Below are 24,262 nucleotides of genomic sequence, written 5' to 3' on the forward strand. Positions count from 1 at the left end.
CAAAATTTGATATCCGTTTCTTTATACTAGATCTTTATTACTATATCCTATAACAGTCATAATGTCTACAAATAATTCATTAAATGTTTCTTCAAACCCGTTTTTTTTAAAAAATCATGGTTTGTACTTTGCATTTTATTACACAAGATTAATACCATGACATGGTCAAAAGAAGCGGCTGAAGCCCCCTTAGGCCCCCCTCCCGGCACGCCACTGCTATTCATTATTAGTTTTATATTGTCATTGTTTAATCATAATATTCAAAATATTCAAATTTACATAATACAAAGCAAACCTAATAAGTTCTTTGTACGATATTTGATAATTATTATAATATCTACTACGTATTAAAATGCATACAAGATGTCATTAATTTCTAGCCGATAATATATTATAATGTATGTACAATATACTTACATTTAGACCACTAAGAATGTATGCTAAAAAGCATTATCTGCACCAAAATAACAATGATATTCGTACATTGTAACTATGACAACGAAATACGTGACACCCAGTGGACACACTGGGAATAGAAAACTCGCTTTAAGTAGGCAGTGCTCAATTTTAAACTCCAAATATAATAATATGTAAATGTAATATTACAATTTTAGTAATTAATTTAAATCGACTTAAAAACCAAATGTTCAATAAATGGTTTACCTACCTGTGTAACATGTGTACATGATAAACATGTTGTATTGTAAAATATTGAACGACACTAAAGTATTTTGATTTTTGACTTTTGAAACAATAACCTATAATGTAATTTAAAGTTGGTATCAACATTTCGAAAGAGTAGAATTTGACTGTACATAATTAATATTAGTAACAAATTATTAATTAGTTTTATGAGGTATAATATACCATAAATACGTGTTTAGTCACAATACTGTTATAAAATATAAATATGTATACCGGAACAAAAATAGTATTATGATTTATCCCGTTGTAGCCCACCCTTCATGTCAATCAATTAATCATCGATCATCAAAAGCTTTGGAATTTCACCCCAAAATTATACTCCATTGAGCAATTTTTGTAAAAACGATTCATGACAACGCTTCCAACATGCAAGACGGAAGCTCATGAACGTAATTGATTTGTTTCTATAGAAAATATCGATTATTCTTAATTAACCTTTGTTTGTTGTAAATAAAGAAAGTAAAATGAAAAATTAACATGGATCCGATGTTATTAATTGCCATAATAGTTGTTTTAATTTGTCTTTTCCTGTTGTTATTACTATTATTATTTAAGTTAAATTTGATTATATGTATAAATGCAATGCGCATGCAGAGTGATTTATTTTTGAACATATATTATACTACACCACTTTTTTTCCTATTTTTTTCTAATATTATAAGTTAAAATATTCTGAAAATGACTTACCTATCCATTTGAATACATTTTTATTTTGTGTGCAATTGTATCTGTTTCCCCTATAAATGCACTTCGGGTATTAAGTGAATGTTTTACACAATAAAATAACCACTATATACCTGCAGCAAAACCATTAATTATTATCTAAATAGATTCTTATAGTGACATCAGTGTGATATGGCCTAACTTAATCCGAAAAATATACCATTATACTTTGAGCCTACTACCTATATTATAATATACATTCGTTAACAAAATTGGACGATTTCATTCATATTCATTCTAGAAACATAAATCAAAATTGCGTTATGGGCAGCACATACTTTATACTGAATATGATAATAATCTGTGTAACGTGTATAGATATTATAGATGTTGTTACTGAGTTGGTAAATATATATTTTTAATTAAATTGTATTTTTCCAAATCCCGTGGCAAAAATTGTGGAAGCTGGGGTGGGATTAGATAAGAACCGTGGGTGTACTTCTAATCTTCATCATGTTCATAACACGAATTAGGAAGACCCTATTATAATGGCTTAGATATAATATATCATAAATTCATATGCGTATAATTAGCTTACAAGAATATACAGTATATACTAAATACTAAAACAATGATTAAATAAATACTTAATTTTCGTTTATCAGAATTTAAGTACAATAAAAACAATAATTTATAAAAATATATAATTCTTTAGAGATGTTCAAAATTAATAATGCAAACTATTTATGCATTAAATATTATTTAATTAATAACTTCATAATTTGCACATTCAAATAATTGACTACTAGTATGTTTATTTATTTAGATACATATGCACATGTTGAAGTAATATGGAATTGTGTTTTATGAAATTTTATAATTAATGTGTCTCATAAATTTCATCTTCTATCTAAGTATAAACGTAGAACTATGTGTTTTTTCAATTATAAAGAATTATCGTCTGAAGTTATAAGATCAACATACTAAGTATAAAAAATATAAGAGTTTTTTTAATTTTTAATTTTTATTGTACCTAACCAAAAATTAAACAATTTAAAATATCAATAGTATACACGTAAAATATTCAGTTTAGTTCAAATTAGATAAATTTTGTTGATTTAGTATGTATTAGAAGTATTATATACGTCCATATATATATATTGCTAATGAATTAAAATCAATCATACAAGGATTATAGGCAAGACGTAATACCTAAACTTTGTTCACTGTAATGATAAATTAATTCATACAATTAGGTACTGACTAGTTTACAGAACCTATAAATTATAAGTAATACGTATATTATTCAGATTTTCATTGATCTTGAAGCACATAATATAAAAGTAAACGAACCTAAATTAACATACTAATTTCCCAGATGCATGATAAAAAAAACCTTAAGTTTCATTCAAATAAAAACTTCTACATATATTATAAAAAATATTATTATACCCTGAAAATATTATAACACATTTGCCTCTAATTTAGAACATTCAAAAATATAAAGTTAAAATCAAAAGTGTAGAAATCATAATTTAAAAAGAATTATAGATCTTACTTAGTATATAAGTACAAAGTTAAAACACTAAATTCATTAATATTACAAAATGTGCAGTTGGTTTATAGTGTTCGAAGCAACGTGTGGTCCTAAAGCCAGACGTAAACTATTCCAGATTAATTGGAACACAAAATAAACTAATTTGAAGTTTATAAGAACCTAATTTGTGAATTAATTATGTATACCTAATTTATCTCTATATTTTCAAATTTAAGATTTATTCATACCAGAATATATATACACAAACACATATATATAGTGTATACTAGTACATTAATACGATTTATTGCATTATATTTATTTTAATAAGTGAGTTGAAATCAACTAAATTAAACCATCAACCAGTAACATTATTCAAAATATGCTTGTAATTGTTAATATTAAAAATACAAATACGTTTTATACAGTCAAATTAAAATAGATAATATCTACTAGAGTTTTGAAGTGTTCTGTTATGACATTCAACAACCTCAACGCAATCTAATGAGAAAAAAGGAAAGATAGTAAAAGTATACAACACTATTTGGTTAGTATTTTGCAAAGGAAGTTTAGAACTATTCATGAACAATCAGAGCAATTATAACAAGGGTAAAATGCAACGACAAAAAAGTGGGTAAGTTACTGTAATGGATGGTTTAAATTTGAATTCCATAATCATTGTATACGAAAACGATTCTGAGTGAAGATGTTAGGTCAACCTATACTATTACAAAGTAAATCGTATGATATTATTGCGATTTAAGTAATTTATTTTACTATTAGGGCTTTTGTATTAAAATGTACTACAGCAGGTTAAATTAATTTTCGCCGAAAAAAAGGCATTTGAAAAAATGTCATTGTGTATTCTATAAAAAATATAATAATTTACTTACCCTAAAAGTCTCAAGTACCCATGAATAATGTTTTTAAATTACAGCGTAATAACTAAAATCCTTATTCTTGGTTTTAACATGCAATTTCGTCTAAATTTGAACTTAAAATGTCTGAACAAAATAACTTTTTTAAAATATTTTTTGACTTTTTGGTTACAGTATGAACTATTTATGATAATTCTTATTTTCAATTTTCAATTCTTAGCTATAAAAATTGAACATTTTATAATTTTTGAACTACAATAATTATTATGGATTTACGCTCAACTTTTTTTTTTAATTTCCACCAGCATCAACTTATAGGGAAAGTTGTATTGTATTTTCAAGTTTATTGACCAAGCAAAAAAAATTTTTATCTACAATAATAATAAAAAAACTAATAAAAGTTGAAAATTTTCTTATGCATGAACTTTATAGTTCATAAATAACTCAAAAAGAATCGCAATCTCGTATTTTGAAAATTATTTGGTTCATAAAAATTGCTAATATAAACATTCTGTACACAATTACATGTATCTAGGGTTATTTTTTTAGAGTTACATTAAAAAACAAAGTCTAAAATAATGGATAAGAAGTATCTGTTTTCCTGACGCTTTCCTACCATAAAATATTCTATTAATGTAAATCGAAGTATTTTCAATGTCCTAACAGGTGACGATAGGCACAAAAAAATACATAGACACAAATCATTGTAAAATCAATTATAATACATTTATTTTTAGTTTTCTTCATAAAATTTATAATTTTCCACATTGCATGGACTATTTTCATGACAGTTTCCATTGGTTAGGTAGTCACATATTGTTTATATTTTAAATTATCACCTTACTAAGTGTAATTAATGTTTTTTTTTTAAAGATAGGCCAGCATAATTTGAATACTTTATCTCATAATACGTGAGTATTAACTATTCTTTGTAAACTAATTTCCTAGGTTTATGTATTTTCTGTTGAATTCAACAAATTGAAGTCACTGATCTGGATTATGTTAAGATGATTGAAAGCTTTGATTTATTTTTCATCTAACATACTTGAATATAGGAATTTAGATGTAAACGTACTTCGTATCTCTAATGTACCGATTGATTTAGTGACGTTTAATTTATTAATGAGTCTTTTCTTACGCCTTTTCATAAAATAAGTCTAACTATAGGTAAGTAATAATCAGAGTCAAATAACCTTAATTCTATAATATTGGATTGTACGTTACTCTTAGTATTGAATAGTTGATCTGTACAAATACAAAGAACAGATATAAAATATAACCTGCAGGTATTCAAATTTTAAGTGTTATACTGCAATATTGTAGTGATAAATATAGCCATTTGGCGTACGTGAAATATTTTTTTTGAAATATGTATCAAAAATTATTGACTGAATCTTGAGAGGTGTTTTATTTTTACATAAGCATCACATCTTTATATAGCGCATCGAAAACTTCGTTATTTAACATCTTAAAAGCTTTTTCAATTTCTACCGAACACCATAGACAGTATTGTTTTTATTTCCAGTGCTGTTCAATCGATATTTTTCGAACGGAACTTATTTATACATGCAGTTGGCAGGAAAAAGTACATAATGCATTGTTAAAGACCGGTCCTAATTAAATTTGATACAGTCTTGAAATATTAATATAAATGTATTATGTATTAATTTGTTCAATTAACACTTTAAATATTGTTATAAATGATATTTTTAACGGTTTAATAAGAATATTACACTAATAATAACTTAAACGAGTAATTTAAATTTATCATTTTGTTTTTGATAAGTCATATTTGTTTTATTAGTTAACCAGTGCTTCTCAAACTAGCAGCTGTGAGTATATATATGAGGGACTGTGAAATATTTAATGTAAATATTATTTATTTTATTTTAACTATTTTCCTAAGGTCTTAAGAGCTTACGAAAAAAAAAATTATTTTTGACTATCGAAATTACATGGTCGGTAATAAAAATATTATTATTTCTTCGAAGAAGTGTATCTCACTCAAGACTTTATCTAATTTATATTAGTATAGGCATTGTTAAAAAATAATTACTTATTAACTGAATGAGTTTGATAGTACAGGTGTTTTTAGATTACCTATTAGTTACTGTACGGACAAAAACATAATTTTAGAGCTTGGGGAGGGTGGTTTGATAGTTTTACATTAAATTTAGGGGAGCTCTTGACAAGAAAAAGTTTGAGAAGTAGGTACTGACTTAAACAATATATTTATAAAATGTTTTACATGATGAATTCATTAACTGTCATAATATTTTTTGTCTACGAGTTATTCAATGTAGGTAAATAATAAACAATCGTAATTCTAGATAGGTGGAAGTTGTATAGCACAAGAGTGAATTAAATTGTAAAATTTGTATGGGGCCACTTTAAAATACGGGAGTACAGAATTCACAAATTTGTTATGTTTATTGTACATGACGTGTTATGTACCTACATAATATAATTATTTTGTATTACCTATCTCATAGCAAAATTATTATCAGGCAAATATTTGCGTTCGAAACAATCAATTACAACTTTTTTTTAAAAATTATATAAATCCTAAATTTCAAAATTTGGTCTAGTACTTATTATTTAGAAAATGTGTGGATTAGATTTTTTTACAATAAATAAAGTTTATTGAATTTGAAGTCTACGAAAATCGATGCACGAAAAGATGATGATAGTAAAAATTAGGCCCACATTTATAAGACATACAAAAAAAATTTTTTAACATTTTTACAGTCTTGGATGAAAATATACTGAAAAATAATACAAAAGTGAAATGTTGGGTTTACGTTACCTATCTCGATTTCTTTAATAGTGTAGGTACCTATGTATTTAAAGGTTACTTTTATCGTACCTACGTATTATATTCCCTGGGATTCTTATTATATTGGTTTATGAAAATATTTATCAACCACTTATACAACGGAGGTTTGTATATTTTCCATCAATCAACTACTTGAGATTTATTTATTTATAAATACATATATGTTAGTTTTTGAATATAATATCGAAAATGCATAACTCATAATAATATAATAACTATTATAGACGATGATAGATATGAGTTCGATAAGCATTAATCATTGTTGTTACACACAAATAGTTCTAAATTCAATTAATTAAAACTATTATAAGTTAAAAATGTATTTTAAAATCATTGGTATTTATTTTACAAGCGTTATTTTTTACTAACAATATAATCATCATCATGTAGGTCTAAGTCTAAAAAATGCATGGTCCATGATGATTAGTTATGAAGACAGGAGTGGGAACGATTGTTAGCTAACCGTACAAGTATAATATGATACATAATATATACCGATCCCACTCATGATTTATAACCACTGACACGCCTGTATGCACTTTAATCCAATGAAACGAAATGGATCTTTAAAAGTAAAAATATACGTTTCAAACAACGTGATGATATTACGACAATATATAGGTCTGCCTAGGTACTTACTCATATGATATGATCGTGATCGAGTTATATACGTTTTTGTAACCCGTCATTGTAAAGATCTATATAAAATTATAAGAGCATATTTTAATTTCTTTAAATTTTATACTTTTATATTTTCTGGTATAGCTGAGTAGGTTACGTTTACCTACTGCATCATTGCAGTGGATTTTCTCCGGGCCAGTAAAGAGATTACTTAAAGTTTTGTAAAAAAGACAAGCATGGTAAATACTTTTTAAATTCCCGTTAGCGTATTATTTCTTAGGGGTTTCAGTATAAACCAGAAAGTGTACTCGTACTGACAAGTTGAGTAAAGGGAAAAAATCAAAAGATTGTAAAAAAGGTTTTTATTTGAGCGCTTGCGCCTCGAACAAAGGCAATAGCTATAGTAGCTATAAGTCGTTATTTTACCACCACGGGAGAGCACACAAGTTATTTTCGCATATAGCAATAACGTTTTATGCCAAAAATGGGAATGGGAACCTAAGGGTTGGAAATCTGACGAAATGGCCATTTTACGCTCAGGTAAATAAAATTTCCTATTTCGGGACGAGTCAAATGGTCTGTATTTATCAGACGCCACCGTCACTGACAATAAAATGGACCTACACCATTTCATTTTCATCGCCATCGTTGTTATAATCATAATAATATTGCTATTATTGTGTTCCTCGTCACCGATAAATATCTGTCGTAAAATTTAATCGTTGGTCGTGTGGGATGAACATACTAAACGCATATGTAATATATATATATATATATAAATTTATGTTTTAATTTAGAGTCAGTACTTTTTTAAATGTAGCAAAGGAGAAAATAGACATTCTTAAACACGTTACCATACGCAATATTCACAAGTCACCTATTATAAAATTTAATTTTTATTATTTACGAGTGACACACACAAAATCATCACTTACCTATTTATTATATTGTCTTGAGTTAATTTAAGCTATAGTTTGTGAACAAATATAGTTACAATATGTAGTTGAAATTCTATTTTGTTCGTACATTCTCATTTTTAAAATTATTGCAGTTTTTATTATAATAATGTGTTATGTATGGGTTTATTTTTTTTATGTTATCTTTTGATGGTGAAATAATTCAAAACGATTAGGCATTATATTTTTTTTTTTGTTATAGAAATTATTAATTGTAATTTATTATTGTGTTTGGTAGAATCATTGATAAACCATGATGATATGATTAGAAAGAGCATAGATAAAATAATGAGTGGACAACTACTCAAGGATCAGTTAGAAAAATCATATTAAATAATTGTAATCTGTTCGACCATTTTATTAATTCATTAAAATGTTTGTTTTATTACATTGCATAGTTAATATATTTTACATTGCTTGTTTTTATAATATTATCAAGGTTGTCCAATGGACGATTTTAATTTTAAATGGCTTGAAAATAAATGTATTATCCAACAATTGTTTTGCTTACTAAAATTACTGAGTGTTTTGTAGTTTGTGGGTAAACTCAACATTTTTAATTATGTTTATTTAAAATTACGTATAAGAACATTTGCAAAACGTTTCATAGAATAAATCAGTTTAATGGGTATTGCAGACACAGTGACATTAAGGATGTTAAAAAAGTTTGCACCATTAAATTTAGGTAAAAGCAAAAGGTGTACGATAAGTTAATAACATTAAAATCAAATAAGTTTAACTGAATTATAAGTGTTCATTTTTACCAAGATAAAATCGGTTTTTGGACTTCTCTTTGTCGTAAATCATTAATATAAACTTAAATATAGGTGCTCTAATAAAAACTACAGTACCCTTCTTAATTTTAATTTTAATTAAATAATTGTTATATGATATTTATTGCAGTTTCTTGATTATAATTTTGAAGTGTACCCAGAAATATCGAATTAAGTGATTATTAATAATATTAATAATACATATATACTTGTATCATAGATTCGATAAGTAATTGGACTATAGTTATCTATTATATTAGATTATTATACGTTATTTGATACTAATTGTTCATCTTGTATTTGGTTTTGAAGGGAATGCTATAAATCTCATGTGGCACGCGTAGTATAATAAATTATTATTCGAATAGAAAAATGTATAACACGAACGTGAGTGTTGAATTTCGATTGGTTGCATGTGTAGAACTAATACATTTTAGCCCATGGCAAAAATAACGTAATGACATTAAGAACGAATGTGAGAAATTGTTTGGCGAATGTAAACAGAAAACGTACTGTGAGTTTAATTTTTAAAACCCGTAGCGTTGAGTGCTGACTATCCAAGGCGGGCGTCGGGCAGCTTATTTGGCGCACAAAAACCATATTGTGGGTCGGAGCACTTTTATGCCGCCATCGTACACTCTGATGTTTTAACAGCGGTAAGGCGGAAAAAAAAGTGTGCATGGGTGGTGCGTCGTGCGTGGGAGCGTGGGAGTGACGATGGGTCATCGGGGGCGAGGGATTTCCACCATAAGAAACATTCATCAATTTTAAGGGCTGTCAATAGTTGTATTCATTGAGGCTCTTCGCGTGCAACAATAACAACCACAACCACGACCGCAACCGCGACCACAACCACATCAACAACAGCGCAACGTCACAACGACATACTTGTACGTATTCTTTTCCCACTTACGCATCTGTCCAGATCAATAATCGAATAAAATACAAAACAAATATTGGAAAATAATAATATTATTTTCTCTTACGGATATCTCTGCCTACTACAGGTGTGTTCGGTAAGTATGCAGTGTATATTAATTTGTCTTTTCGATCGAAAGAATAAAAACTTGATCTGGAATACATTGAAAAATGTAAACGCGGTGGCACCGAATCGTTTTGGTTTGCTCCTGTTTGTTTTCAATACTGTTAACTGCTGCTGCTGGTCGATACATTGTAACATGCACGAGAAAAATAGCCAGGCTTGACTGTATTTTTTTTCTAGTATAAAACTATAAAATATGTATGTATTGACGTCCGTGCATGTAAGTTTGAGTGCTGTGAGTGTGGGTATGCGTGTGTGCGTGCGTGCGTGCGTGCGTGCGTGTGTGTGTGTAAAGTATGGTGAAACACTGCAGTTGAGAATAATGGGAATAAAAAGGAAAAATATATCAACTCTAATAATATTTTTTATGTCTTATTCGCTAGAGAACACTCGTGCAGTCAGTTTACAAAGGACACCACCGCTGTCACCTATATGTTTGTCGTTTGAAAGGGGACAAAAAATATGTATTTATTTGTGTTTACATCTCGGAAATGCCGAGAAAATATTCTTGTTGCGTAAACACACGATTGAAAAACGTCGTTTATATTATAATACATTCAAAGTTGTCTCGGCGGAAAAGACCTAAATGTTTTTCGTAAACGAAGATTATTTGGACTTGCAGTCATCTGTGATAATAATTGTATGAACACTGCAGTATAAATACATACTTTATATTTGATAAAAATGTGTATAAAAAAATGCACAGTACATTAATAATATTTAGGAATATAAATTATAGGTGGACAGCCAAGTTGAACGTTTTTAAATATTGAAAATATTGGAATTGGATATGATTTAATAAAACTGTTTCTCTTAAACGATATAAATAAGTATGAATAATGTATTATGTCGTAATAGGTTCGTAATATAATAGTCTATCTATTAATATATTATACCTTAATATGCCCATGCTTAAGTGTTTTACTATTTACATTAGGTATTACAATTTTAAACAATTTTAAATTATCAATTTAATTCAATATTAGTTTGAAGATAAATATAAAACTAAATATACAAACAACGTATATGTTAATGGAACCGAAACACCAACAAAGTTGGTGATAAACTAATAGTAACCAAAGGTGTGGCTCCTTAAATTAAATTATAAAAATGTTAATTATAGAAACTTGAAACATTCCAACCACTATTATTATTTAACTGCAATGAAATTTATAAAATTCACACTGGTCTATGGACTACGGTTTTCCAATACATGTATAACAATTTGAAATATTATATTTCATAATATATTATTAATATATTTTTTATTTATCAAACATTTTTAGAACCTACTGTCCTACTAATATACTAAGAATAAATGACTGGTGGCAATATAAATATATAGTTAAATATTCTCTGAAATGTATGTGATAAACCTTTTAATTTTCCTCACATAACCGTTTTTCATGTATAATGATTAATCATTGAATTAAAATTTAAAACATCGGTTACAGTGACCTTTTCTACTAAGAGCAACTTGACGCCTAATATACAGCGGAGCGAGTTTCTCGACTTTATTTAATGTGGATGTTTACCATTGAAAAAATACAATAGGAACTATGCAATATGCATATTATAAGTACTTAGTATAATGCAAAATGTTCATAGGTTTCATGGTTAAATGCATTTAATATAGTAGTGCCTATCTTAAAATGTTCTAAACACTTTGTGGTTTTTATTTAAAGTCAAATGTTGAATAATTATATGTAAGATGAAGCTCAAAGTAAAACTCCGTACCTACTAAAGGCATTTTCTACGAATTTAGAACTATAAGGAATATGTAATAATTAGCTTCAAGTTGAATGCAAGTGCATATGTTAAGTGTAATAAAAAGACTTATGTTCTGTTTCAAGCTTTTTACAGTTGAAAGGTGAATAAGAGGGAGGGTAGAACATTGAAACAAACAAATCCCGATAATCGAAAGTACTCGAAACGCATAAAATCTTGATTACGTGTGCGTCGTATAATAATAGCTTTTTTCTTTTCTTTTTGTAGGTAATTTAAAACTCCAAACTATATCAAAAGATATATCTCAATGTATAATATATTTTAACAATAAAATCATAAATCATTAAAAAAATAAATTAGTGAAAAATAATGAAAAAAAACGTACCAACACAAAAAAAGTCAAACGTTAAGTGATAAAAATACGATCTCGATATGTTTGAATTTACACCTGTTACTAATCATGGAACATTATGATAAAAAGGAATAATTATCGGTATAAAGATGTGTGACCGTAACGATACTCTAATATTGCAATAAACATACCTATTATAGGAAAATTATAAAGGTGTGATAATAAACGAAATAGGTACTTAATATTATTGATGGAAAACTGAAACTGACGTTTTAAAATATTTCTGGCCATAGACTGAGATATTATATCATGGCGCAAAACACTTGAGTCATCAGATGTAGTGTAACAACAACAACAACCACAACAACAACAATAACAATAATATGTAAACACTTACCGTGGTGACGGTGCTAGCGCTGCTGCTGGCCCGGTGACCGTGTTGGCCGCGTTCTGGGGCGGCGGCTGCGATTTTCGACTCGACCGGGCCAACGCCGTTCTTGACGCTGATCTCCAGGTAACAGTGGCTGTTCTCCAGGTGGCTCTGCGCCCGCCGTTCCTCCAGCACGATCTTTCGGGCGGCCCGGAAGATCTTGTAGTACACCGTGATCATGACGGTCAGCGGTATGTAAAACGACCCCAGGGTCGCGTATATCTGGTAACCGAAGTTCTGGCACACGGTACAGTGCGGTACCCCGTCCACCGTCGAATGCTCGTTGCCCAGTATGAGCACCGGCGGCAGACTAATGCACGCTGCGCCCAGCCATACCAGTGACACGCATACCAGCATCCGGCGAGGCGTCCGCTTCACGCCGTACTCGAGCGGCTTGGTGATGGCGTAATACCGGTCCACGCTGATCATGCACAGGTTCAATATGGACGCGGTGCAAGACAGCACGTCGAATGACACCTGCAAAACCACGAGTAGTCGTTTTCATCATCGCCGTAGGTTCAATGATATTATATTTATTTATTTTGTTTATTTATTTATTTAAATGCAACAAAACAACATTATTAATAATTATGAAAAAAATATATTTTTTATAACATTTTACTTCATCGTCATTTTACTTTTACTTTTTTAATGACAATAGGTATACTTTCATAATTTCATATTCCAAACAAAATATTTTTTGAAATACCTTATGTACATAAAGGATATATTGTATTCATGTATTGAATGAGTAGTTCATTAGTTAAATATTTAAAGGTTAGATGAGTTGATTAGAGTTGCACCAGCAGTGAGTATACTGTAAAATATTGAACTTCACTACTTTGCTCATCTAAACTTTAATTACTTATTAGTGAAAAATTAATTCGCAACTTGTTAGAAATTCAATTTTTACGAACTTATAAAAACGCCGATAAATAATTTTGTTCTTAAAAAATGAAAACTAATTTTGTCATTCAAAAAAGTAAAAACTTAAAAACTGATACCAATGAAAAAATTGTTCAAATATTCTTTTGTAATGGCATGGAATTATTCGAAAATATTGTATTAAAAAATTTGATGCTTTTCGAAATACTTATCGAATGTAGACTCTAAAATAGATCAGCTTGTATGATAAAATATGACACAAAGCGTTTTATGACCTCGTTTGTTTCTGTCAACAACAACAGTATGCGTCTGTTCGATATATTTTATTAAATATAATCTCGTAAGATTTTATTAGAGATCTATAATATTATAACGTTTAACCACCATATATTTTCCGTTCAAAAATAAAAGAAAAAGAAAAATTAAGTGTTACAAAGTACCATAATATACTAGTTTAGAACAATAATGTGTATTTGCTTGTATATTTTAAGGATTCAATTTAATATGTTAAGACTAACGTTAACTGTATTCATTATATTGGTTACTTAAAAAGTAGAAATAATGATTTCAAAAGTAAATATTATTTTTATGCATGTTCTGATAAAAATGTAGTGCTTCTGGCGTAAACCAAGTTACACTACATTATAATTTATAATCTGTTTATTTTTATTGATCTTTGAGCTTCGGCAACTAAGGCCATAAGCTTTTTCTGAGATGTTATGGTTCGTTGAAGAACACGTGTTTTTATGAGGGGAGGGGGGGGGGAAATTCATCGCCAATAATTTGGGTGTTTATCTATCCGGGAATTAGTGACACCGGACGGTATTTGACCTCAGTAGACATTAAATACTGCTGCCAACCAGCGCACCACACTATGCCTCATTCTGCATATTATTATATTGTATAAAAACACCAACATAACTTAAAAAATACAATTTTAATCAATAAAAGGTCATTAAAAGGTTTGAAACTAAGTTAATTTGGACCAATAGCTTATAAATATTAAAACTAAAACTTAAAAGTGGACACAGCAATATTCGAAAATATATAAGCATGTAACTAGCTCTATTAGAAACTTATAAAACTTTATGTATTATTTTATTCTATTTTCGGTTGTTTGGTATGCATAATATGATTCTACATAATTTTAGGTGGTTCAAATTAATTAAATATGATTTTGTACAATTTAGAGGCAGGTGTTATTAAATAGTCATACTACTTTAATTAAAATTTGTATCGTGAAAACAATTGTTTGTATTATTTGCATGTATTTCTAAAAAGGAGCCACTGCAGTGACGTATATAATGCGATTACGATAGTAATCGAGGTTTAATGAATAAAAAAAATAAATAAACAAAATTGAATACATTTTAGGATTATTTCTGTACATATATCTATACATTATAACAAATGATTTTTCTTGAAATTTATGTTCGATTTGAATCGATTTTTTCATTTGGTTGTTTTTTTTTTTTTAGAGAACAGTAAAATGATAATAAATAATAACTTCTGTTATTCATATTTATTTTATCATTCAGAATTAACATTATAAAATAAAAATGTCAGATATAATTTTACTTTGTCTATTGTGTGCTTAGTTAGTAGTTATATATTATTTGTAATGTGTATATTGCAGAACTGTACTGCAGTGTGCATATAATATGAACCGATAAACGATTGACTTATCGAAATGAGTATTGGAATTGTATCTAATAAAAATGTGTTTACATGAATATAATATATTCCAACTGTAAAGAATACATGAATATTAAACGTTAATAACATAGTATTGAAATGACAAAATGTTTACTTAAAAACTGTTTTATCCCAAAATTAAATGGCATCGCAGCGAGTAGGCATATCATAATTCTTAATAAAACCATTGTGTTAGTACTATTTTATAATTAGCTACCTATTGCTAACATAAAATTTTCAACCGGTTTATACTTAGTATAAACCTTATTCTCGGTAAATATGTTACTTAGATTTATTACTTTGTTGCCTACTCAATGATCGACTTAACGTCTGTCAGAAACCGATGTGTAAGACATTTTTATTATTAATAACTACTAAGTTACTAGCACTTATATCGTCAAGAATAAGGGCTCTATTAATTAATGTAAACATTTTTCTGGGTTCACCCTAATTTAAATGCTTATAACTACAATATTGTTTACTCGTTTGAAGGAACATCGAATTATTATAGATCAACAAAAAACTATGTTCAACCGAAAAATAAAAGGTGAATTTGATCGTTTAAAAAATTAAAAATGTAAAAAATAAAACATAATTTTTTCAAAACGCATACATTCTACGATACGGCGTATAGAGTCCATACCTAATATGCATAGGTAATATTATACCTATGGACAAATTCATAGTCAAAATACTATTTGAACACACGTCACACGTACCCAAAGGTCGCACATGAACGTGCCAAACGGCCATTTTCCAAGAACCAGGTAGAGCAGGGCCATGGGCATGACGAGCAGCGCCACGCAAAGGTCGGAGACGGCCAGAGACACGAGCAGATAGTTACACGGGCGCCGAAGCTTGCGGACCAGACACACGGCGATGCAGACGAGCACGTTGCCGACGATCGTCACCACGATGACCAGGAACAGCACGGAGCCGATGGTGAACGCTTCCAGCGCCGTGTACGTTGATGACGGCCCGGCGGCGGTCGTTGCGTTCTTTGGCCACGACACCACTGTCTCGTTGTGCTCGTACACTGCGGCCGTGGCGTTGACGCTGTCCATTTAAACGACATCCGGGAACGCCGACCCGAGCATAACCGGCCGGCCACTCAGGTGACGCTGGTGGTCGCCGTCATCGCCGCATTGCCGTCGTCACATCGGCACCATAATATTTCGGGCACACCTCGAGAGATGATGATGATGGCCTAACCTATAATATGATTAAAACATGTTAGTAGGACGCTTTCATAAAGACACATCAACAACGAGAATTTCGGTCGACCCGAAATTTCCAAAAAAATATCAGAACTAAAACATTTCAATGTTAGTTAATCTATGGAATGTATATTATAGCTGATTGCTGTGTAGTTAAACATAATATATCATAATCTATAAGCTAACAACTTAGATTAAAAATATTGATGAATAGCCCTGATATATAATATTATGTTCATATTATCGTTATCGGAATACGTAGATGACTGAAAATACAAAATATGTTAACATTTTAAAATGTACTATGTATATATTTCTATATTGAATTTATAAATCACCAAATTACTTTTCTATAATCAATTGAGAAAAAAATGTATCGAGTAAAGTACCTTATTTTCTTAGTATAGAGCAAATCAGTTTCATTTATTTAAACACAATCTAGGTAAAAATTAGAGAATACCGGTCATTTCGTGATCTAATAAGAAATGCATCCAAAAATAAGTTGATCATACAAAAAGGTCAAGAATCATAACAAAAACTAATTCTTATCAGAATGATATAATCAAAAAGCTTTTTTACGTTAAAAAATGTGTATTATATATTTTAGCGTTAATTTATCTAAAAATAATGTTTTGTGTAATATCAATTACAGTAAAAATATTTTTAGTATATTTTTACTTTATGGATGCATATTGTATTATATTGTAATTTTTGTTTCGGTGACCGGTATTCCCCAATCATCAACTATTATTATTTTGTTAATGAATCCAACTCAGTTATAATTTATAAATTTCGCTAGTAAGAAATATATATTATGTCTATATATTTATTACAGTCCCAAAATGGCAAAACAAATATTTTAATTTCATATAACGTCTAAGGAATGAAATATAATTTTTGGTGTTTTTTTTATTTTACAAAAAAACACCACAATCCAGTCACTTAAGCTACCTGAATTGGTTAAATAAGATATTTTGTCAAAACAGATTTTGATACCCAAACTAAATGAATAAATAATGAAGGGTGACTTTGATAAAAATGCATTAATTAAGATTAATTTAAAATAAACATTAGTCTGTTGGAATCTTGATGTTTTTAATTTTTTATAAAAAGTTTGCTGTAAGCAAATTTGTTGATTAATATCTAAAAATGTATAGGTGCTACTAATGAATTTCCCCCTTTATTTTATCTTTGTGTATGTATTTGTGCTATCTGCTTAATATTTGTCAAATTTACCTATTGTGCTGCTGTAAGAATAATGTTTATATTGTAAATATTTTTCTAAATTAAGTTGAATAAAAAAAAAAATATATAAAATTAAATGTTAACCATTATTAAATTAATTCACTAGGAGAAGTGATGCTCCCTTAAATACTTTTAAACTTTAATGTCAAAATGTTTAGCATTTGGTTTTTTTCTGTTATACAACTGTGCACCATCAATGACATTCTGTTGACAGTTAGATACTTAGATATAAACCTTCGGGTGGTAGACAGTGCGTAAAACATTTAAAGAAATGCAGCTCAATGACACACTGTCGTCGTATGTATTTGTCTTGTCATGGTTACAAGCCTCACGTAGTCGCGTATATCGCACTACTACCTTTTAAATTTACTTATATTCAAATATATATATTATAATTGAATTTAAACGTATTATACGTATTATTTTTGTCCTTAAGAATTAATATACGGTGATTTTTATGAAAATGTGATTGTTACAAATTGTAAAATGTTTAAAACATTTAGTGAGGAGTATGATCAATTAAAATATTGCCACGTAAAAAAAGAATATATTATTCTTGTTTACGTACCTAAGGTAGAAAGTATGAAACAGTTATAATATATTTTTTTATATAAATTAAACCAGATGTATAATAGTAATTCAATTTTTTTTATTTTAATTTATTAGTCAACGACACAATTTTACACACTCTAAAGCTTTACATAAGTGTATCAAATAACTTTTAGCCTAGAAGGTACACATTTATAATAAATCGTTGTAAAATTAATAAGTAATAACATAATAACTTAACTCCAAATCGAATGGCACTAGATTAAACTAAACATTTTTCATAAAATCATGATGTAAAATGTATGATTATAAAATAATGTGCAAACCTAATGAGTACATTTTTTAGTTTTTCCAATAAGTACAAAATAATGTATTTTGTATTTACCAATATTGTTATGTTTTATTAAAAATAAAATGCGGGAAAAGATGAACTTATACAAAGTAAATTCCAGTCCTTTGATAAATACATTTAAAGAAAGATTTTGGCCTGACACTAGATCAAAGATATACAAATCCGTTTAAAAGATTACAAGAGCCTATCTAGTATTTAAGCTTATCAAAATGTGCATAACCATGTACATTAGCTTTTAATAATGTAACATAAGTTAAATAACTCATAAAATTAGATAATACGAGTAATCGAGTTTAAAATCGTTGTATACAATTCTACGAAGAAAACTCTTGTGAAACATTTATAACGTGTTTGATAATAAACAATAAAACATATTCATAAATCAGCATCTAAATAAAATAATAAACAAAAAAAGGAATTTAAGATAGTTAAATTTTAAAATAAAAGCTTCAAAATTTAAAATACCATAGCAGTGTTATGCACCGAAAATGATTATACCAGCACTTTTAAAAGAAAACTGAATCATTTCTTTGATGTAAGAAATAACGTAAATTCGCGGCATTTGACCTAACCAATTCAATGTTCTAGGATAATGTGAATTGTACCGAAACAAGTATAAAATATAAACAGAAAACGATTTATACTGATGGTTTATAAGGAAAGAAAAGTTATGATATACCACAAGCACATTATTATTATTTATTACTCAATACAGTAAACCATTAAAAAAGCTTAATGTAAGACTGGTAACGAACGCTAAAAACATTTAGGTACTTGACGTTTACCGAAAATTTTTTACAAGTAAATTCAGTGTACATTGGTATGTAAAATACATTATCAACATTGTTTATTTAATTAAGGACGTACCTTTGGAATTTTTTTAACTTTAAAAATATTTTAATAGGTACTGAAAATAAATGTACTGTATAAATCCCAAAAAGAAAAAGAAACTCCTTCTTCAAATATTTCTTTTACTCCCGCTCTTGATATCAAAAATCTTTTTCACCACTGTGTATTTATTTCTACTAAAGTTTTTTAAAAGTTTTAAGCAATTAATAAACAAAAAATTTTATGGCATAAGTTATAACAAAAATATTATTATTATGATTCTACGTAGGTAGACAAAAGTAGTAACCGTGTACTCTTAAGTACCTATATTGCCTATTTAATGCGCCGCGTTACTTTTAATAATAATATAATTATATTACATTATTACAATATTTGGCTAACTTAATACTTTTTTCACAATCATTAAAATATATGTGTTGTTTCATTTAAATTTAAATTATTTTATAATGATGCATAAATTGTTATTTTAATGATGGTAAATAGTTTAAAAATAAATATATGCTAAATAAATTACCTTCAATTTTAATTTATATTTATTTTGTATACTAAATTAAATACGAGAAAAAAAAATAAAATTATTAATTACGTGAGACAAATATAAACCTAACTTAGATATTTCGGTGTATTAGATGTTAAAATTTCAAACTAATTAATGAGATATTTTTTACAAATTGATAAATGTGACTAAGGTAGTAACTGTTGTAGTCTCTAGTAGATTTTATTATAGATAGTACCTATAATTTATAATTATAATTCATGATTACATGATTGTGTAGGTAACTCATATGAGTTTTACCAAATGGAAAATGGTCGATGGATAACTGTTAATGGCAATGATAGACGAATGCGTTAAAAAGATGATATCATGATAAGTATGAATAGAAGTTATAAGAAATATTGATTGTAGTGTGACTGGAAAATCAGTGAATAGGTATTACTTTATCTTTTAATTTAACAAAAAAATATTATACCATACATATTAACTATAGGTGTTATCGAAAATGTATCAAAATGTAAAAATCAAATATTTTATTTCCTTTTTTTTATTCAAAATAAAAAGGAAAATATCTTCAACCCAGTTTTTTTATTTCAATGATGTTTATTAAAAAATATAGGTGTATTATTCTAAGAAATCATGCAATGGTCATTTTTTCATTAATTTTATTTTATCATTACAATGTTAAATGTTTGTATCGAACAGTTCATCATTTTGAAGAGAAAAGTCAATCATTATTTACAAACAAATGTTACCCATATCAAATGACCGATTAATGTTAATAGTAAACAACAGCTTGGACGAATAAACAGTGTTGTAATGTTCAATAACTTTTTTGTGATGATAAGCTGTTAGGTTAAGGCGAAGAGCTCTACCACGTGATGTTTCTTGAAATTTCCAAGATTGTATAATAACTTAAAAGTCCAAGAAAAAATATAATTAAAATTAATATGTATATTGCTTTTTTTCAGTATAATAGAAATATTAAAGTTGGTTTTGTTGTATATTTATTGCACATATAATTCTTGAAAATCTTTTATGTTAACATATAATACTCAAAAAGGGATGTGGTCAAGGCAACTGAAAAACTATATTATCGTGTCTTCCATCATTAAATATTCCGTAACATGCCTCTGGTGTTGATTATTAAAAATTCATATTCTTTTCTATTATTTATGAGGAATAAGTGTATGAAAGGGATTCCTTAATCCACATTTTATAAAGGATGGAGATAAAACATTATTTATATTAAGAAATCATAGATATAAATTTGTCTTTTAATTTAAAAAGTTCTTAATGATGTTTTCATCAATGACATAATACTGAAGTCTGATATAATATGTATAGCTCTTAATTGATGATGGTATTTATAATCCACCCAAAATAATTAACATTGCGATTTGTTACAATATTGTGAATAGTTATTAAAATAAAATGTATGTTGATTAAAATATATAAATTACGTGTAAAAATATATTGCAGATTTTAGTCATCAAACAACGGTTGTCCAAACACCGATTCAATCAAAGAAAAGTCATGTTTATAATAATAAAAAAAAATTGATTCAATATTACTACAGAGTTCTACTTTTCAAATTTTTTTTAATGATCTCGTACCACCACAGAAATAAATGTCATACAAATCTAAGTATTTTAAAATATATTTTCACATTTTCAAGTATCTTTGTAATGTGTAATAATTATTGTAATAAATATAGCAAATGCTTTTAAGTTCTGATTCACACACACACACACACACACAAAACCAGTAAGCACCGATCGGTTGATTGCACTTTACGAAATGTCTTTTGTCGTGACGGTTCCTTACCATCTGTACCTAGCTGCAAACAAAATTCTTGCTACACACTCGAGGGGAAGAATATCTGTTGTCGTGAGTGTTTTCAAAACTAAACGAGCCTCCCTTAATACTAATGTTTCTCGGTAAAGCAATCAGCCCAACATATATTTATATATATATTATATATATATATATAGGTAATAATGATAATATATCAAGTATCAACGATACGGCGGCCACAATTCAATATAATATGTGTACAGTTTTTTTTCATCCAAAACCAATAAATCTACGCCTCGTCATCGTTACCTGAATAACATTTGTGTAGGACACCCTCGTACGCCCGCCATTGCTAGAATTAATCATCTACCGCGGACATTTTACCCAACACAAAAATTTTTATGCACATATATACTTCCATGATTTATTACCATCGATGACTTCGGCCGGAAACTATAATATTGGTACCTACTCGCGCATTTCATTCGGCAGAGCATCGTTATCGTACCTGAACCATACAATATCCTTCTGACGGCCGTGCCATGTGGTAGTTGTTCGTCAATTGTTGAGCTAAATAATAGTCTACGCCGACCGAGTTGATTTTTACAAGGGTAGTTTTTATCCAAATGATTTTTTTAGCTTTTCTCATACCCTCGTCGCCTCTGTTGCGTTTGTTGAATTTTTATTTTTATCTTGCTACTGGTATATAATATGCAAATCAACGGGTAACGTTAATTATTAATTAGCCATTAAAAAATACAGGGAGAAGTGGCTCTGTTATTTATTAATAGTTGAATATCAGTTGATAAAGTAATTTTAATGGATGTGTTGAATTTGAATTCATTACTCAATAATTTTGTGTGATGAAAAACGATTCTGAACTGATCTATATTTCTAAGGATATTGTGTTATGGATTTATACTGCGGTAAGTTTACCAAGTTTTTAAACCTAAATTGAAAGAATAAATTAAAATCTTAGCATACTTTAGAATATTCAATGTCATCAACATTTGAACTTAAATCGCTTATAAAAATGGATGTGAGCTTTAGCTCAATTATTTTTTTTTATTTCCAGCAAAATAAATACTATACGCTGAATATTTTATTACAAGATGTATTTTTTTGAACTAAACATTTTATACATTTTTAACAACAAAATTATTTAAGTATTTTTGTAACTTGGATAAATTGTATACAAATTTAAAATTAGATTTTTAAATGTTTATAAATTATAATAAACATTTGTGTTGTACCTATATAGGTTTTTGGTATTTCTACTAAAAAAAAAAATTTTACCATACAAGAAACGAAAAAAAAATGTCAAATATTGAAATGTCTATAACACAAAAATATTCAAAATATTTTGAAATTTCACCATTTCTAAATAAATAAAAACAATTTTGTTTAATACTGGTTTTGAGTCAAATTCCTAGTGTTCCCCTAATTGTTTTAACATTAAACCACTAGAAATGTTACATTTATTGTTGAAACAGTTCATCTTTTGAATTTAAATAAAATTGCCATAAATAACAAAGTTTCAATGAAATACATTGTTGATTTCAACAGCTTTTTCACGAATTTGGTTTGTGTTATATTTTTTTTACATGTTAAACAGTTCACGAATTTTCAGATAAATAAATAGAATAATATTATCGTAAATTTATAGACAGATAATTATGTATTTAATATACATGTAATTTGCCGTGTATACATTAACCTTAGTTGGTCTAAGCTAAAATTGAAGATTCTCGATTGTTTGATTTTCTAAGGACCCATTAACATTGCTTAACTTAAAGACCATGTGAGTAAAAAACTGTTGATATAATATATGGGGATAATCAAAAAATTATCTGGATTACTGATACTTAAATATAATATTATTACAGGAAACAAGTTAGACACCCAATAATAAAACTAATATGCATCCATTAAATACTTTACTGTTGGGGTTATATGCATGAACCTGATATTGACTTAAGATTGAATCCAATTTATTTTGGAAATAATGTTTAAAAATGTTGGCGATTCGGCAAACTGAACTTAGGATGAAATACATTCAAACAGTAAGTTTGGTAAGATACCGGTAAATGGTTATCCATTTATTTCTTGTAATGTTTGACGAAAAGGAGGTTAAGCGTTACAAAAATAAATCATAAGAAAAAAAACGGTTGGGGAATGAGCGACGAATGAAGTAGAAAAACGAAAAGTTTCCGGCAAGAATAAAGGAATTCCGTCGCATCATACGCCTCACTTTTCTACGCTGCCGGAATTTCAGACGAGATGACTAATATCATTTGGCAAACACAAACCGAAAAACATTTAACTCAACAAATGCTAGCGGCTGTACGGTAGAAAAGTCATTATCCAGCCCTAGTTTTTATTGTGGTAATAATAACCCCGACCACGAGCCACTTAAGTAGAAACATACCTACATTGATAGAATTTTCAAAATTGTATTCCAAAATTTAATTTAAATATGAATTTGAAAAACTTATAGTTTTTAATTGTTGACATTTAAATTTAAACTCGTTGTATATACTCATTTATTATCAACTTATTATTTTTTTGACAAAATATTTGCTGAAGTTCTGAAATATAATATTAATATAGTATAAAGAAAATTATTCAATAAAATTAAATTAAAATAAAATTTTCT

At 28.1% G+C, this 24,262-nt stretch overlaps 1 protein-coding gene across 3 annotated transcripts in view; it reads right to left on the reverse strand.

The window, feature by feature from the left end:
- LOC111026518 (5-hydroxytryptamine receptor 1-like) overlaps nt 1-24,262 on the reverse strand; it is a 208,740-nt gene that overhangs the window by 50,882 nt on the left and 133,596 nt on the right. For all 3 annotated transcript variants that reach the window (XM_022304615.1, XM_022304616.1, XM_022304617.1), the window contains 2 exons: nt 15,821-16,313; nt 12,489-12,998 (listed from right to left, as the gene is read on the reverse strand). In XM_022304615.1, coding sequence (XP_022160307.1) covers nt 12,489-12,998; nt 15,821-16,165 — 855 coding nt within the window. In that variant the 5' untranslated portion in view covers nt 16,166-16,313. The remainder of the gene's footprint in view (nt 1-12,488; nt 12,999-15,820; nt 16,314-24,262) is intronic.

The sequence above is a fragment of the Myzus persicae genome, unplaced genomic scaffold (assembly GCF_001856785.1).
Source record: "Myzus persicae strain clone G006 unplaced genomic scaffold, MPER_G0061.0, whole genome shotgun sequence".
Lineage (NCBI taxonomy): Eukaryota > Metazoa > Arthropoda > Insecta > Hemiptera > Aphididae > Myzus > Myzus persicae.